This window comes from Micromys minutus (genome assembly GCF_963924665.1).
Source record: "Micromys minutus genome assembly, chromosome: 14".
NCBI classification, from domain to species: Eukaryota; Metazoa; Chordata; class Mammalia; order Rodentia; family Muridae; genus Micromys; species Micromys minutus.
This window is the reverse complement of record NC_137983.1, coordinates 13,546,363-13,564,250: the sequence shown is the minus strand read 5'-3', so window position 1 is coordinate 13,564,250 and position 17,888 is coordinate 13,546,363. Positions and strand designations below refer to the sequence as shown.

The following is a 17,888-nucleotide window of genomic DNA, read 5'->3' as shown; positions in this document are numbered from 1 at the left end:
CGCCATGGGTCTACCACTACTGAAGTCATTTACTTCTCCGAGTTTAGTTTCCTTACCACAATACGAAGACGATCATATGGGGCACGTTTGGTGGTGATCAAGAGGAGTTTTTAATTTCAGTGAACTTATGGAGGAGAAGCTGCTCCATGATGCAGGATCTGAAGAGAATGGGCATAACAAAGAAGAAAGACATTTCTTTGCAAGGTGTGTGTGTGTGTGTGTGTGTGTGTGTGTGTGTGTGTGTGTACATGAAAGGGGGAAAGAGAATTGAAGGAGGTTCCTTTTAGTGAACCTTGAGACTTCCATTCAGAATGTTTTCTGCAAAACTTTCCATTTTGGAAAAGAGGATTCCAGTTTTCTTCAGGAGGGAATACTTACTCATTTTCACTTAAATGTGCAAGGACGTTCAAATGTTCATGATGGATAAGCATACCATATGAAGATCCCTGGGGAAGCCCACACTTTCTTGACCCCACAGAGGCTTGCACAAACAGCTCTCTAGTTACTGTCAGTCATTAACTTAGATGTGTAAATTGTTGTGGTTTGTTTCTAGCCCCATCAGGCTTCCTCCCTGCTGTGCTGTGCTGATAGCTTGTTACACACCCGAGTTAAAAGCTTCCTTTGGTTATAATACCAATTCTCAACCAGCCTTATGATATGGACTGCCGAGAAACCAGAGAGAGGTTAGAGTATCTTGTGTTATTCTAACATATTTGGCAAATGCAGAAGCTAGAATGTGAAAAGCCAGAGTGCCTGGGGATTCCTTATCAGCAAAGAGACTTGTTAGCCTGTGAGAAACTGAGTCCAGTCACATCCTATTTGTCTCGGAGTTTGCCACACAGTGCATATTATGCTTCTAATGTGAGCTCAAGCCATGTTTGCAGAACAAAGGAATGAGGAAAACAAGTAGATATGTAGCCCTTTACTACCTAACTTAAAATTTAATTGGAAATTTACTGTGATTATGACGTTCTATTTGCTTATTGCAATACAATTATATCAAGCAGCCTATTGGCAAAAGGGCGCGGGCTGTGAGTTTGTCCTTCTCTGGATAGTCTGTGCTATTGAGGAACATTGAATTCTGATGCTATCAGGGCCGGCCATGCCATCATTGTGGGGATGTGGACCGTCGGAGATCACTGCACTCATGGAAGAGTGGATACGGAGCTCCAGGGTTCAGATCAGTACTTTTTATGTTGCCTGGGAGCAAACATGGTCTCTGAGGTTCTCAGTGCTCATCCTCTGTGATTGGTGCCATTAGTTCAGATTGTTACAATGTAACTTCTGCTGTTCTGATGTGAATCTGCCCTGACATGGGTCCACAGTGGTTCTTTGTCATACACACTCTCTTTCTTTCTACTGATGTAGCTTTATTACCGTATTATTAAACGTTGGTTAATCAGGCCACATATATCCACGTGTATTTGGAGGAGTTAACTAATTACAGTAAGCATTTTAAAAACACCAATTACTCTATGCATCTTACTATTCATAGAATTATTTCCAAAGTTATTTTATACTGGCAAATAAATAACGCTTAAACACACACACATACACAAAATCCATGTGATTTCGTCTTTTATAACATCTTGTCTCATGTTATTCTATATGAGTAATATCTAATAGATATCTCAGGTATAAATTTTGAGTAAAATTTTATATCAATCAGGTGTTATCTCATTCAAATACCATAGTGTGAGATGATGTTTTAATATACTTTAATGAATTTAGCCCTAGGGTATAAAGAATAAGAAAATGCTGATGTTTGACTACCTTTCCAAAGCATGCTGATGCCTGCTTTTTACTATCTTCTCCAAGTGCCTGAAAAGGCAGGACATTAACAAAACACTCTATTATGTATTTTTCTTTTCTCTCTTTTTTTTTTTAACACATGATCTCATGTAGCTTAGACTGGCTTTGAGCTCATTTTGCAAGTGAGGACAATGTTGAATTTCTGAGATGCCTGCTCTTATTGTCCAAATGTTGGGTTTACAGGCATGCACGACCAAATATACCTAACCTGTGGAACTTAGAAATTCATTGGTATTTTGTCTTAATAAAGTAGTCATTCTTCTGTCATTTTACTTTTAATGCGTTGTTAAACTCAAGATAGAGAAGAGAAGGAAGGAGGAGAATGGACACACACACACACACACACACACACACACACACACAGAGAGAGAGAGAGAGAGAGAGAGAGAGAGAAGGTTCATATCACCAATATTTAGTACCTTCACATCCACACATGCTCTTAGTCTCGATGGAACCCTCTTTCAGATAATTGATTTTATTCATAATTCTGTTGAGTGTCACCTCACTGTATTTGTGTTGTCTTATAAATATTATTGTCTATGACACTTGTCCCTCCTATATTTTGGTCTGTACCATGATCTTATTGAAGTTATTTTGTCTCTACTTCAGAGGACTTTTAAAAGAATCTTTTAAAAAAGATTTTTCTACTCCGGTATTTCCCTGAGACTGAGCTTATAGCTACAAGCTTGAACAAGTATAATCTAATGACTATGTTTTTATTTTTGAGATATTATTTTTGAGAGTGTTGTGTTGGTATATAGTCTAAACTGTTGTAAACATCTTCTACTTCACCCTCCTAGTGTTGGAATTCAAGGCTGTCTTAGTTTGTACTTTACTGCTGTGAACAGACACCATGACCAAGGCAAATCTTATAAAGGACAATATTTAATTGGGCTGGCTAAGAGGTTCAGAGGTTCCATCCATCATCATAAAGGCAGGAGTATGGCAGCATCCAGACAGGCATGGTGCAGGAGAAGCTACATCTTCATCTAAAGGCTGCTAGGAAAATAGTTCTAGGCAGCCAGAACTAGGGTATTAAAACCTATACCCACAGTGACACACCTACTCTAACAAGGCCACACCACTCCCTGGGCCAAACATATATAAACCACCACAAGGGCTTTAACATGGAAAGTTCATTTGTTGTCATTTTTTACCATAAGAATGTTTCAGAGGCATGGATTTTGATCTTCTGTTCCTTCACAGACTGTGTCTATTTCAGAGATGCTAAAATTGATCAGGTGCTTGAGCTGATGATTGCTTGATAATTTTATTGTAAATATTTTTTACTTAGATTTGTCTCAAGGTGTTTCTATCCAGTGGTGACTATTGTTTGGCTTGGTCTTGCATTGGATGAATTAAAAATGTTGATGTTTCTATTTTTTTTTCTTTTGATTTAATTATCCAGACATCTGCATAAACAACCCTCAAGTACAGTGACCTTTTAGGCATCCTAAATACATATGGAGAATGCTTAACTGAGTTTAAATGTCACTTTTTCATAATGGTGATTTGATATCTTAGTAACTAACTGTTCATGATGGTCAATGGATTTTATTGTGTTTCTAGTTTTCTCCTGCTTCCTTGAAAAGGGTTTTCTTATAATTTTTTTCTGCTTGTGTTTTGTTCTCTTCTTTTTCTTTAAAAAATATGTATTTATTTAATTAATTTAGGTAAAGTCACTTATGGCTGTCTTAGAACTCACTAGGTCGACCAGAATGCTCAGCTCACAGAGATCCACACGCCTTGGGATCTTAAGTGCTAGGATTAAAGGTGTGTACTACCATGTTTGACTAGTTATAATTTTTTATGTGTGTCTTAGGATTTCTATTGCTGTGAAGAGACACAGTGACTACACAACTGTTATAAAGGAAAGCATTTAGTTGGGGCTGCCTTACAGTTCAGAGGCTTAGTCCATTGTCATCAAGATTGGAAGCATGAGAGCACACAGTCAGACATGGTGCTAGACAGCAGCTGAGAGTTCTACATCCAGATTGGCAGACAGAAGGATTAGACACAATGGAGTTGGTTTGAATCATCAAAGCCCACCCTCTAGTGACACACTTCTTCCAGCAGGACCTACTTCAAAAAGGCCACACTTCCAAATAGTGCCATTCCCTATGAGCTCATGAGGGCTGCCATTTTTCTTCAAACCATGACGTTGTGTAAATGCATTCTAACAACCGGAACTGTTCTTTATGAGGTTTGCACTGTCTCATTTATAACAATTGTGATCCTCTTGTTTTAGCCAACCATGTGCTCTCCTGGCCTTGCGATCAACTTCAGCTCTGGCTCCATGTGTCTCTGCTTTCCTCACTTAGTGACAAATCCTAGTTTGAGTCCGTAGTGGACAATCAAGTGTGCTGACACGGCACTGGGACTATTAGAATTGTTTTGGAGAAACTCATGTAGACAAATAGCTTAGGGAGTAAAGGTTTTGTTGCTTACTGTGGTGGCTTAAGTAAGAATGGCTTCCATAGGCTCCTACTTATTCACCAGTCAGTGGCAGTGGTTGGAAGGATTTGGAGGTGAGACCTAGTTAGAGTGTATCCCTGGGGGTGTCCTTTGTGATTTTTAAAAGCCCATGCTAGTCCCAGTCTCTCTCTTTCCCTCCTTCCCTTCCTCCCTCCTTTTCTCCCTCCCTCCCTCCCTTTTCCCTCCCTCCCTCCCTCCCTCTCTTCCTCTTCCCTCCTTCCTTCCCTCTTCCCTCCCTCCCTCCCTCCCTCCCTTTTTCCTCCCTCCCTTCCTTTTCCCTCCCTCCCTTCCTCTTCCCTCCTTTCTTCCCTCTTCCCTTCCTCCCTCCCTCTCTCCCTCCCTCCCTTCCTCCCTCTCCCCTCTCTGCCAGAAGATCAGGAAGTAGTTCTCAGCTACATCTCTACCTGCCAAGCCTGCCTCCACACTTCCTGCTGTGTTGGTAATGCAATACGCCCCTGAAACTTTAAGCTAGGCCAGGTTAAATGTTTTCCTGCACAACAGGTGCAGTGGTTATGGTGTCTCTTCACAGCAAGAGCAAGTTGACTTAGACACCTACCCCTCTGAGTTAATCTCCAGAGGTCACATTGAGCTCACAAGGTAAGAGAGAACAGACTCCTTCAAGTCTTCCTGTGATCTTCACACGAATGCTGTGATATTTGCAGCCTCTCACACACACATAGACAAACAAATAAATTAATTAATTAGAATATTAAAGAGACATGAATCTATTTTCATGAAAACTAAAAGATAAAAAAAAAACAATCCTATGACTTAATTACAAATTTGAATTCAGGTTTGAGTATATAAGGCATTTTCTTTTGTAACGTTATTTTGGGTCTTTTTGTACACACACACACACACACACACACACACACACACACACACAAACTTCACTAAGTCTCATTTTATAAACACTATTACTTGGTCCAGTTTGGGACTGAGAGAGTTTGGATTAGGTGCCTTCTTATTGTGATTCTGCCCATGTTTCTGCATTTTTAGTAATATGTGGAGTGACTTCCACTAATCTAGTAATCTATGGAGATTATTTTCAGTAGTTTATAGCCTCTGGAATTATAATGTATTTTTTTTTTTTGGGAATTTAAAAAAAACATTTCATTCTGCACTGCAATTCTTATTGCATGTTAAATCCTTAAATGCTGCCTCTCATTACTTGAACTCGTCTGATATATTTCTGTTTCTTTTTTAATTTTTAACCCTTTCTCTATACTTTGGTTTCATGTGTCTCACATATAACAGGGAGTTAAATTTGCTGTACAGTGCTAACCAATCACAACATTTTCCCCCTAGTAGATGTGTTTATGTCTGATCATACTTGTTTATTATATATTGATATTGTTATATATTACATCATTACATATAATAATGTTATACATATTATATATTTATATTTTAAACATATTTATTATAGTGATTACTATATATATAATATACAGTATAGATTATCTCTCCACTAGCATGTTTCTCAGAGAGGCTTGGTAAAGGCAATCTGAGCTGGAGAAATGGCTCAGATGGTTAGACACTAGCTTCTTCTCCAGAGGATCCGAGTTCGGTTCCCAGCATCTATGCAGGGCAACTCACAACCAACAACTCCAGCGCCTCTAATAGCATCTCTGGAGACCAAGCACACATGACATAGACGTGCATGAGCGTGTAAGTAAGACCCGAGCACACATGATGACATAGACATGCATGAGTGTGTAAGTAAAATTAAAGATAAGTTCTTCAGCTATTAAATTTTCATAAAGTGTTTTCCAATCGCCTTGATGCTTGAAGGATAATTTGGTTTTATATAAAATCTTTGGCTGGAATTTTAATTTTTTAAAAAGGAATCTTCACACTGCTGTTCCACTGCCTTCCTGTTTAACAAAAAATCCTGCTTCAAAATCTCATTTATTCCCTTTTACTTTGATGTGCACATTTTTTTCCTTATCTTAAAAATACAATCCCTGTGTACGGAAACATTTCCTGCGGATGGCTCTCCAGTCTCCCAAGCATGCTGATTCAAATCTTTCATTCTAACATTTCCTTGAGTTATAGTTTTAAATGTTTTCTCTTTTTCATTTTGGGAAGGGCTTTTTTCCTTTGAGGATTTTAGGTGGAGCCTGCTCTGCTCTGTCAAATCTTTTGATAAATTCCTTCCTTCCTCTTCGTTCCCCTGTTTGCACCCCTCTCCCTTCCCACCTCAGTTTTCATTGCTGTGGAGTTTGGCTCTTGATTCTTCCCCTTTAAGCTTCATTCCTGAAGTGTTGATAAGGAAGAAGAGATAAAGGAAGCTCTCATCTGTGAGCTCTTCTAACCCTGACTGCACGCTTTCCCAAGCGCTGACCGATTTAAAGAGTCTTCAGCTCATTTTGACATTTGCTCCTAATTGTGGTTTTCTTTGTGTAGCTACGTATGGATTCTTCCAAAGCACCTCAGAGTGCGATTTGTCTCATTTTTATCTCTGTCCTTGCTGTAACTCAGTCTGGGGTTTTACCACGATCTCTTCTTATTTTCTTCAGATAGGTGAGATAGTTTATTGCAGGGGAGAGTTCATGTGGAGCGTTCCCCTCCCCGCTCTGTGGTGAAGAGAGAGACCTTCTTTCACAAGTCATATCCTTGTCCTTCCAAGTTCAGTCCCAGACACAGATATGTCCTGCCTCTGTGAGTCTTCTAGCCTTAGAAATACCTTTCTTGTTACTTTTAAGTGTTTGCATGGTTCTGTGCGATTGAGTTCTGGCTCAGATCCTGATTTTTTAGCCAGTTTCTTTGGATCTTCAGTGCTCATTTTGGGTTTAACTCAGCAGATTTTTTTTTTTTGTGCTTAGATTAGGGCATAAGGTGTGTTTCTGCCACAAAAGAAACAACAACAACAACAAAGACCATAACAACAACAATAACAAAAATCCCAAGGCTGCCTGCAAAGTTTCTGAGGTCCTTGTTGGCCAAGGTTGGTCCCAGGACTTACAGACTGGTCTTTCTACAGACTGGTCTTCAACTTAGACCTGCAGGAATATTTTTTAATTTTCACTGTTGTTTGTATTTTAAAGCTAACTTTAGAGTACCTGATTTTTAAAACGAGGGTATCTGGTTATACATGCTGATTTCACAGTACTCAGCTCATTTATTTTAATAGCAACTTGTGGTCTTTACTGGGACCACTATTGTTATCTTGAACTCACATGACACCAACCCACCTTCCACAGTGCATTTTGGACTCACTGTATGACAGTCATGCTTGATTTTGTTCTCGCATTTCTGACCCTGAATGTTCTGTCTGAGCTATGATGAGAAGAAATAAGCAGGTCTCCTGTTCACGTGAATCTTACTCTACTTTAAAGTAAGATGATTGTAGAAACATTTACCATCCTGTATCATTCTTCATTTAATATTCCATACATCTGTATAATTAAAGTAAAAGCCAAATGTTCGCAAAGGTAAGTTAAAAACTAAGATATACCTTAAATTACATGGGCCAGAAAAGTTACATATTTAGTGTATAATCATATGCCAAATACAAATATGTATGTTTTCACAATAAATAAAATGCATGTGTCTTTTCTTTCTCTGTTTCCTTTCCTTAGTGTGCCAATCTTGGCATATCCATTGTTAATTTTGTGACTGTTCAAAATTAAAATAAATCTTTATTTTCAAAGTTGGCATTTTCTTTAGACAAGAGTTCCTTTCTCCCTCCCTCCCTCCTTCCCTCCCTCCTTTCTTCCCTCTCCTTCCCTCCCTCCCTCCCTCTCCCTCTCCCTCCGTCCTTCCCTCTCCCTCCCTCCCTCTCTCCCTCCCCCCTCCCTCCCTCCTTCCTTCCCTCTCCCTTTCCCTCTCTCCCTCATTCCCTTCCTCCCTCCCTCTCTCCCTTTCTCTCTCTCTCTCTCTCTCTTTCTTCTTCTTCTTCTTCTTCTTCTTCTTCTTCTTCTTCTTCTTCTTCTTCTTCTTCTTCTTCTTCTTCTTCTTCTTCTTCTTCTTCTTCTTCTTCTTCTTCTTCTTCTTCTTCTTCTTCTTCTTCTTCTTCTTCTTCTTCTTCTTCTTCTTCTTCTTCTTCTTCTTCTTCTTCTTCTTCTTCTTCTTCTTCTTCTTCTTCTTCTTCTTCTTCTTCTTCTTCTTCTTCTTCTTCTTCTTCTTCTTCTAGGACCGAATCTCATGTATCCCAAGCCAGCTTTGAACTTTCTGAGCAATCCAAGAGAACCTCAAACTCTCCACCCTTGACACTACTTTCTGAGTTCCAAGGTATAGAGACACACGCCAACCCCTGCCATTTTTTTGGTGACATGGGCTGCTGTTGTGACTTCCCACATTCTAGGCAAGTACTGCATCGATTGGGTTACACTTTCAGGCTAAGAAAAGAGGAAAACTTTGATGGACACATTTATATATGTCATGTTCGACAGAAGAACAGGAAGAACCCATTAAGCTGAAGCGCCTCACACTCCATTGTGACTTGAGACGATTTGCCACCATTTCGACACCAAGCCATGCAGCTTGCTCATCTGGGAAGATGGAACCAAAATCCTGTTGTAAGACACCCTAGAGTGTCTTAGCCCCTTATAACTGCTGAGGAAACTCCATAGTAAACTTCAAAGGGATAACTCAGCTTTGCATTTATTCTCACGTTTTTCTTTACTGTGTTGAGCTCCACCGAGTTAGGGTAGCATCATGTACTAGTCCTGCTAGGAAACAAATGCTATGCTATGTCAAATCTGATACGTTCAGAACGACAGAGTTTCTTGGGATGGAGGCTTCATTTAAAGACCTGACTTGATACACAGCGGGTGGGTGACAGAGTGAGAAACTGTCAAGGGGACAGGCAGATGGTCCCATTTTGCAGCTTTCCCAGTTACGAAAAGTTGTAGGAGAACTCTGGAGAGCTGGCCTGACTATAGCAAGAGGATACTAGGGGATTGTTTCTTGTGCAGAAAAGGCATTGACTTTTTATTCTCACATCAACAGCACAATACAGAATTTGTTTGAAAGAGGCAACATCACTTTGGACTTTTAGCTGAAGCATCTCCCCGTGTTGGACTGCCTTTGCTGAAGCTAATGCAGGGGAACTTGAAGAATCCTGGTTGCTTCAAGAATGTTGTCAGGGAGAGGAAGCGGACAGGTTAGGAGTCAAGAGTTGCATCCCGAAGCAGCACAGAGGAGTAAGGTCTATTTAGGGTGCCCACTGTATAAACATTCTGCTCTTCAGGGTGGTATCCGTCTTGGGGAATAAACAGTCAATGTAGTTTCGAGTTAGGATAGATTTTTGAAAATGAAGATTTAAAAAAAGTGTTTTGTTTTTTCCATAGTTGCAAAATGAGAACACACATGGTGAGACTGTCTCACTGAGGGCAGCGAGCCGACACCTTTTAAAAGAACCCATAGCACTGTTTGGAAATGATACCTATTGTCTATTTTATATCTATTATTCTCTCTTCCGTATGGTTTTTAGGATTCTGAAAAACCTTCTCTTCTTGGATTATACAGGAGTACTGCAAATGACTTAAGAAAATCCATGAATTCTAAAGAGGGGAAGAGAAAGGGAGAGAATAATAGAAGTTCATTTTTAAAACGTTCCCATCCTGATACAAGAGAGACTCCGTCCGTCAGTGGTTGAAGAATGGTTTTCCATCTTAAACGCATACTCATCCTGTATGACATAGCATCCTGGAAAGTCTGCTGCTTCTGTTTGAATAGCACTAATGGGTGAGTGACCTTTATGTCTCAAACTTCTACTCAGTCTCTCTGGGTCCCGTCACCTCCCCTGACTCAATTATTGCCACTATGAAGCAAAGGATGGGATGACTTCGTTTCTTTTCATTCCTTATTCCTTTTATTATTATATTTTTTTGGATTTTATTGGATATATTTTATTTACGTTTTAAATGTTATCCCTTTTCCCGGATTCCCCTCCATATCTCTATCCTATCACCCCTCACCCCTGCGTCTGTGAGGGTGGTCACCCACCCAACCCTTCCCACCTCCCCACCCTGACATTCCCTTACACTGCACGTCCATGTATGTGTGTCCACGTATGTGCAGGCTACTATGTAATTTGAATTAGCCTGACCAGGGAAAGTTTCACTGAGCGCTCACTCGTTCTTTTGAGTTATGTCCCAAAGAAGCTGATGGGAGGAGCTATAGACCATGAAGGAGGAGCCATAGACCATGAGGGAGGAGCTATAGACCACTAGGGAGGAGCTATAGACCACTAGGGTGGAGCTATAGACCACTAAGGGAGGAGCTAGAGACCATGAGGGAGGAGTTATAGACTCTCCAGGAAGAGTCCATGTGGTGGAAGCTGCAGTGTAAAGGCCTCGAAATAGAATTGTGTGGCACACTCAAAAACTGGTGATGTCACTGTGTCTAGAGGAGAAAATGCTAGGACTAGAACAAGGTGAAGTTGGAGCTTCTGCAGGAGTAATTAAGTCATGCGGTGTCTTTCAATTCCTATTTCCCCATGTTAGGTGCCTCCTAACAACCTAACTCCAGCTTTGGGGGTATTGGTCACCCAAACCTCTGTGGGTGCCTGCCCCATACATACGCGCGCGCGCGTGCGCGCGCGCGCACACACACACACACACACACACACACACAAACACACACACACACAGAGACAGAGGGAGAGACAGAGAGACAGAGAGAGACAGAGATACAGAGAGAGACAGAGACAGAGACAGAGAGAGACAAAGGCCTACAAAATAGTTTGAATCGGGGCATGGCCTGGTTTCATATAACTATGCTGTGTTGAAAATAGTCTTCAGGGTAAAAACAACCAGAGAATGGGCTAGGAGGCAGCTGAGAGCCATTTATGATCTGTAACAGGTTCACAAGCTGAGTCCCAACAACCAGAACCCAAGCTTGCCTAATAGCTGTGTACACAGAACCAGGACAGTGTAGAGAAGTGGGCGGCAAATGATTGAGTTTAACCGAGGGAGACCATGAGTTTCCTACTTCTTGGTCCAGGACTCCCGTAAAGGGTCTTACATCTGTAGTGTTGTTGGTTTGTGGTTCTCGTCTGTAAAAGATCCAGTGCCTCCATTTCCCCTTTCCCTGTTCATTAAACAGAGGCTGACCTACTGCCTGGCTTATGAGTTAAGTCTGTCCTAACAATCACTTTAAAGCCTGTAGGATGTTCCAAAGCCCTTTCAGATACTGGACGGGATCCTTTAGTAAACATCCGGGTTAAGTCTAAATAAACTCTAGTTTAGCGAGTGTTGTCCTAATAAGAATCAGTTAGCTTGATGCTGCATCAGTGGTATCCATATGCCATTAGTACAAACGGTTTGTATAGGATGTGTCTGAACTTCCTATATTATAGTTACAATGTATATATAACCAGAATGATTCTAAAACAAGAAACCCATTTTAAAATAACTCCTAACCCAGACACAGTAATGCATGCCAGGCAGCAGGGTCACGAGTGAGAGGTCAACCTAAGGTCAATATAAGAGATTCTCTCTTAAAAAATAAACAGGATGATCTACCCAAATAACCCATAGGGAAACAAACAAAAGCCCTGCCCCCCAAAAGAAAAACCATAAAGTGTAAAAAATATGAAGGATCTTACAGATATGTTCTGTATAATTTGTCAGTCTTCATCCTTTTTAAGAAATTGGCTAATATACAGATTACAGTCAGAAGTCAACAGGTTTGTCATATTTACTGTGAGACAGAGACTCATAAGTGCTAAGGATGACCTTGAACTTCTGACTCTCTGGCCCTCTCCTCCCAGGTCATGAGATCGTAGGCTCGCCACGCCTTGTTTAAATGATCCTGAGGATGGAAGCAGGCTTGTGTGTATTCTAGACAAGTGCTCTACCAACTGAACCCCATGGCCAACCGCTCATCATTTGGATTTAGCAGCTGTTTTTCAGAGCTGGGTGACCATAGTAACTAGGTAACGTGATCTTAAGCAGACTACAAAAGCAAGAAAAAACAAGGAAAAGGCTCCTTCACAGCTCAGCATTCGCCCTTAGTGTCCTCTTGGAAAGGCAGGCTTCACTGCCAGGCTAAATCCACCCTAATGGATTCAGCCTTCACGTTCATGGATTCTTCTCTCGAGGGCAAAAACTACAGTAAATAGTACTGAATGAACAGGCTGGCGGAATAACCCATTTTATTCCCAGAGATTGATGTTTGAAATATGGGACATGAGGCTATCCGGATCTTTCTACTTGAGTTCATGGAGAAAAATCAGGTCAGAGTGTTGAACAGGAGGTGAGTTAGTGCTCATTTAAGGAACTAGTGTGGCTCCTTTAAGCCTTGCCTTCCTTCCTGATAGTGCAGGGCACACCATGGGTAGGAAAATAGTCTCGCCTACCATTGCTTTGTCCATATATATATATATATATATATATATATATATATATATATATATATGTATATATGTATATCAATAAGGCTGATGATAGGACGGGCAGTCTCAATATCTGATGACAAGTTGTATCATATCAGATACCTGATCACGCTTAGTTATAAGATGTTGTTTTTATTCTCCATAAGCTCTGGTGACTAGACTGCCAATCTCAAGGTAAACTGTTTTGGGGGCATATTTTTTAAAAAAATCCATATGAAGCATCAGCAGTATTCAATGATTCGTGGATAGGACATTGACGTTAGCACTTCTCGAAAGGAAGTTAGGCACTCACTTCTCAGGGATGTTTCAGATTAGCCTGCTGGGCTAATGGAAAAGTGGAAGTCTCCCCCACTTCTCAAGCCAGTTTTAGTTGCCCCTCCCCACCCTAGGGGCCGTGGGAGATGGACAGGAGCTCACAGGTAGGGCGGGCGGGTCTCCTCACCTCACCCCACGCCGCAGGCAGGGGCTCGACCGGAGGGTAGTATTTAGGCACATCCCAGGCCACCGCAGCCATGAACCATTTGAAGTCTTTGCACTTAAGCCGTTTCCGCAGCTCCTTCTGGGCAGAGATGTCTCCGGTGGAGAGGTGCCTGTACTCTGGACGCCGCTGGTAAATGTACTCAGCAAATTCATCCATCCAGGTCTCAGCCACGCGCTTGAGGTTCTGGACAGCCAAGACCAAAAAGACAACAAAACACCAAGTTATTTACTGGATTCTAAGCCCAAAGGAAAACTTCACTTGCATCAGGAGACGACGAAAAGTCAGGTATCTGCAGGCAGCGCTGGCTGGTGGGTTATCAACAGCGAGGATTTTCATAACGGGGAGGAGCATGATGGGAGTAGCCTGGGGCTCAGTGCACATTTTGCTTCCGGCATGGGGTTCAGCTGACAATACGGTAATTAGTGATCAGAGCTGGTGGAGGTTCTTCTCACAATTATGGCAACTTCCCTCCTGTTATCTAAGGATGACATACACTTTAGTTTTAACGTACACCCGAAGGAGTTGAAAGGGCAGAGAATGCAACCCCCGTTCCGGATCTCATTGCTTAAAGCATTTCGAGATACAGGCATTTCGGAAAGAACGGGGATGGATAAACTATTCTTCCTTTCTCCAACTGTAGAGATAAATTTTTTTCTTATACTGTGACATGGACACCAACCAGAATTCATAATTTAGAAAGCAGAAGGGAGGAGTTATCAGGGACCGATCCCCTCTACAAGTGCTTCCTGGGGTGAAGAAGTCAGGAGACTTCTGTCAGAAAATGAACATGTTCCTTACGATTAGAAGCGCTGGTGACTGAGCGTAGAAAGGCTATAGCTTGATAGCTAATTTATTTATCTATTTATTTATCTAGAGACAGGGTCTCACTATGTAATCCTGGCTGTCCCGGAACTCGCTCCACAGACTTCAACCACCGAGATCCACCTGCCTCTGCCTCCAGAGTGCTGGGATTAAAGATGTCTGTTCCACCACCCGCAGCCAGGACGGCCATGTTTTGGTGGCTTTGAGGTTTGGGGCGGAGCAACTTGGCTAGCCACACTGAATTTCACATTCTAAATCTGAGCACAGCAGCAGCAGCGTGTGGGGCGGTTGTAGAATTAAGTCAAATCGTTTTTTATAAACTATTTAGAATTAGTCCATGCTAGCTATTAGGAAAGATAATCTGTTATTCCGAATACAGAAAGGATTCAGGATGGGAAACTGAATAGCTAGTGTTAGGCTGGCTAGTCTACCGCAGCAGTTCCCAAGTACCATGGCGCTGACAGAGCTGAGCATCTGTGTTTGCCTAGGAGGAGCCAGCTTTGGTTCCTTCATCTCGACCACCGTTTTTATAGGCTGATGTTCCGTGGACGCCGGTTATTGCCCTTTCCAGCTTAAATTCTCTATTTTCAGGGCTTGGTTTGTGTGTGCAATGGCCAGATCCACTTTCTCTTTTGCTCTGAGAACACAAAATGACTATATTGGGTGGGAACTTCAATAGGACCCCATCATAGGTGATTAGATAAAGTGATTATATTAGTCACTTTATCTTAAAGAGTATGGAACCTTAAATGCTGACACGAACCCTGAGGTCGGCTGCAGGCACAGCTGTATCTTATTCTGAATGGAATATACTCTGTTCCACTGTGTTCAGTTAGAGCACCGATCTGCCTTTTTCCCGGCTTCACATCCTACTCAGACTTCCTGGCCATGTTTTCTAGGTAGAGAAACTGGGCTGGGCTCAGTTAACACAGCAACATGCAGAAGGAGAACCACAAACCCCGCTCCGATTTCTCAGCTTCCTTGTTTTCTAAGATGCCGGTGCATAGTAAGGCCGATCATGAAAGGACATTGAGATTGTAGGAATTACTTGGAGACACCCTGCTAGATTTTGTTTGCTTTTTAGTACCCCACCAGCATTGTCTACCGCATGTTTCTTTTTCCTCTCTCACCCTCCCTCCCCCCTTCTCTCTCCCCGTCCCTCCCTCCCCCCTCCAGCTAGCCTGGACAGGTGTCACTACACCTTGTTTTGTGCTATTACAACTTTCGCCACTGACTGTACTGCGTAACTCATTATGGAACAGGAAAGGAAGTCGGTGCTTCTTAAGGAGGCCCTTACTCTGACGGAACATCTCCCCGTGTATACACGGAGGCTGTGTGAGAGTCTTCAGTGTCTTTCCCGTTTTCCTATATTTGACATTCCTATAGGAAGTGCTTTTGAAGTTAACCAGTCTTCAGACAGCTTTGACAGAAAGATTAAAAAGCATAATAGGCAACGCTGATAACTTTAAATCTGGATATTAAAAATTGATGTCAAGGTATAGTTGTGACTATCCCAAATTATAATAAAGATTACAGAAACATTTAATATTTATCCTTTGATGTCTTTATGATAAATGAAAATAGTCAACAATTTTGTAGAAAACAAAGATAAAGAAGCAAAGGGGCAGTAAGAAAGAAACCTTTTGAAGATACACACACACACACACACACACACACACACACACATATTTTCCTTCTAATATAATATCTTGCAAAAAGGACTTGTCGTGAGGGAATCTATTTTGATTTGAATAAAAGAGTAGTTTTAATTGTAAGCACCCAAGGTAGATATAAACAAAAACAAACAAACAAAAACACCTCTTCCCCGCAAACTTTGTTATCATTTATATAGGAAGTGGGACTGAAGGTGTAGATATAGCCAGGAGCTATTGCCCGGGTCAGAGTCATGTGCACATTTTGGTGATATGAATTGCATATTATTTATATATGTGTATACACACACATATATGTACACACACACAACAGAGTCCTTGGTGTATCATTGGGGGAAACATATTTTAAAAATTTGTATTCCACCAAATTGGAAAATACAAAAGGAATGAATAATTATTTTATATAAATCAAAGTTAAATCAAGGTGTAATAAACAATTCAAACAGACCATAACACCTATTGAAATAAAGGCAGAGATCAAAAATCTTCCAACAGTGAGAGGTCCTGGTGGAGACAGAGCCAGTGGAAAATTCTGTTGACTCTTCAAAGAAGAATTAATTAAATTACTCCTCAAATTATTCTTCAAAATTGAAACTGAAGGGACATTTATTAATTATTTTTAGGAGACTACTGCTATCCTAACACTACTGGGAAACGTCATCTGTTAAAAACCTTTTAGTGAAGTAGAAGGATACAAAATCAATAAACAATAATCAGTAGCCTTTCTATATACAAATAACAAACATACAGAGGAAGATTTCAGGGAAATGGTACCATTCAGAATAGCCACAGAATTATATTCTAGGATAACTCTAACAAAGTAAGTGAAAGACACTTACAATAAAAACTTTAAGATATTGAAGAGAGAAATGGAAGAAGACATCAGAAGATGGAAAGGCCTCCCATGCTCATGGATGGGTAGGATTAATACAGTGAAAATGGCATTCTACAGATTCCCCATCGAAACTCCAACAGAATTCTTTATAGAAATAGAAAAAAACACAGCCACCAACTTTGTATGGAACACACACACACACACACACACACACCAACAGTAGCAACAAAACAACTCCATCCTTAAGCCAATGCTGAATAATAAAAGGACTGTTTGAAATATCACCTGACATTTTAAGTTGTATTACAGAATTATAATATTGAAAATAACATGGCATTGACATTAAAAACAGAGATGTTTACCAATGCAATTAGATTAAAGATTTTTTAAAAAAATTTTAAACAGAGAATCCAGGAATACACACTTGAGAAAAGACAGAATATTCGACAAATTGTGCAGGTCAGCTGGGAGACTGCATGTAGAAGAATGCACTTAGGCCCATATTTATCACTCTAAAGGCAGTTCAACTCTAAATGGATCAAGAACCTCAACATAGGACTGAGTCTGGTAGAACAGAAAGTGAGGTAGGCTTTTACTCTGAGTAGATTTTTCTGCTAGAGGATGTGGTGGTTTGAATAGGCATAGCTCTGTAGACTCCTGTGCTTGAATTTTTGGTCCACAGTGAGTGGCACTATTGGGAGGTATGGCCTTGGAGTAGGTGTGGCCTTGTTGGAGGAAGTGTGTCACTGTGGGGAGGACTTTGAGGTCTGCCATGCTTAAGCTACACCTAGTGTGGCACAGAGTCTCCTTTTGCTGCCTGAGTATCAAGATGTAGAACTCTCGGCTCCTTCACCGGCACCATGTCTCAATGCTTCCTGCCATGATGGTAATGGACTGAAGCTCTGAAACTGTGAGCCAGCCCTAACTAAACTGAGTTTTTAAGATAAGCATTGCCATTGTCATGGTGTTTCTCCACAGCAATGGAAAGATGTCTTTCCACTTAACTAAGATGTGAGGGGGGCGGGAACCTGAAGAATCAAGGAGCAGCCATGACTCCCAAGTCGTTGAATTGACTGGCCAAATAAAATCACTCCAATAACAATACGCTGTGTTAATTTGTGGCTGCAATTGAAACTCAGTACTTAGCATTTGAAAAAATACGGTAACTACAGCTGAAAAATGTCACAAGCAGATGCAAAAAGAGTCTCCATGGTCTTTTTATAGATTGTAGCGTGAATCCCGCTGTTCCGGGAAGTAGTTACACTCACGTACGTGCATTAGAGTGCATTGGCATGTTTATACAGAAGCACAAACACACACGTTCAAATATGCGACAGTAATGGAGAAGGTGCAAAGGCAGATTTCTCACTTAGGCATTCATAGCTATGTAAATGTGCAAAACCATGAAAGTGAGACATCCCAATATCGTCTCTTGCCAAAGAG

General features: G+C 41.0%; 1 protein-coding gene across 1 annotated transcript in view; it reads right to left on the bottom strand.

The window, feature by feature from the left end:
- The window catches only part of GALNTL6 (polypeptide N-acetylgalactosaminyltransferase like 6), a gene marked incomplete at both ends in the record, with an annotated part of 1,121,308 nt that overhangs the window by 44,838 nt on the left and 1,058,582 nt on the right, over positions 1-17,888 (bottom strand). The window contains one exon of the mRNA XM_080928910.1: positions 13,077-13,298. Within this exon, the coding sequence (XP_080785036.1) occupies positions 13,077-13,298 (222 nt within the window). The remainder of the gene's footprint in view (positions 1-13,076; positions 13,299-17,888) is intronic.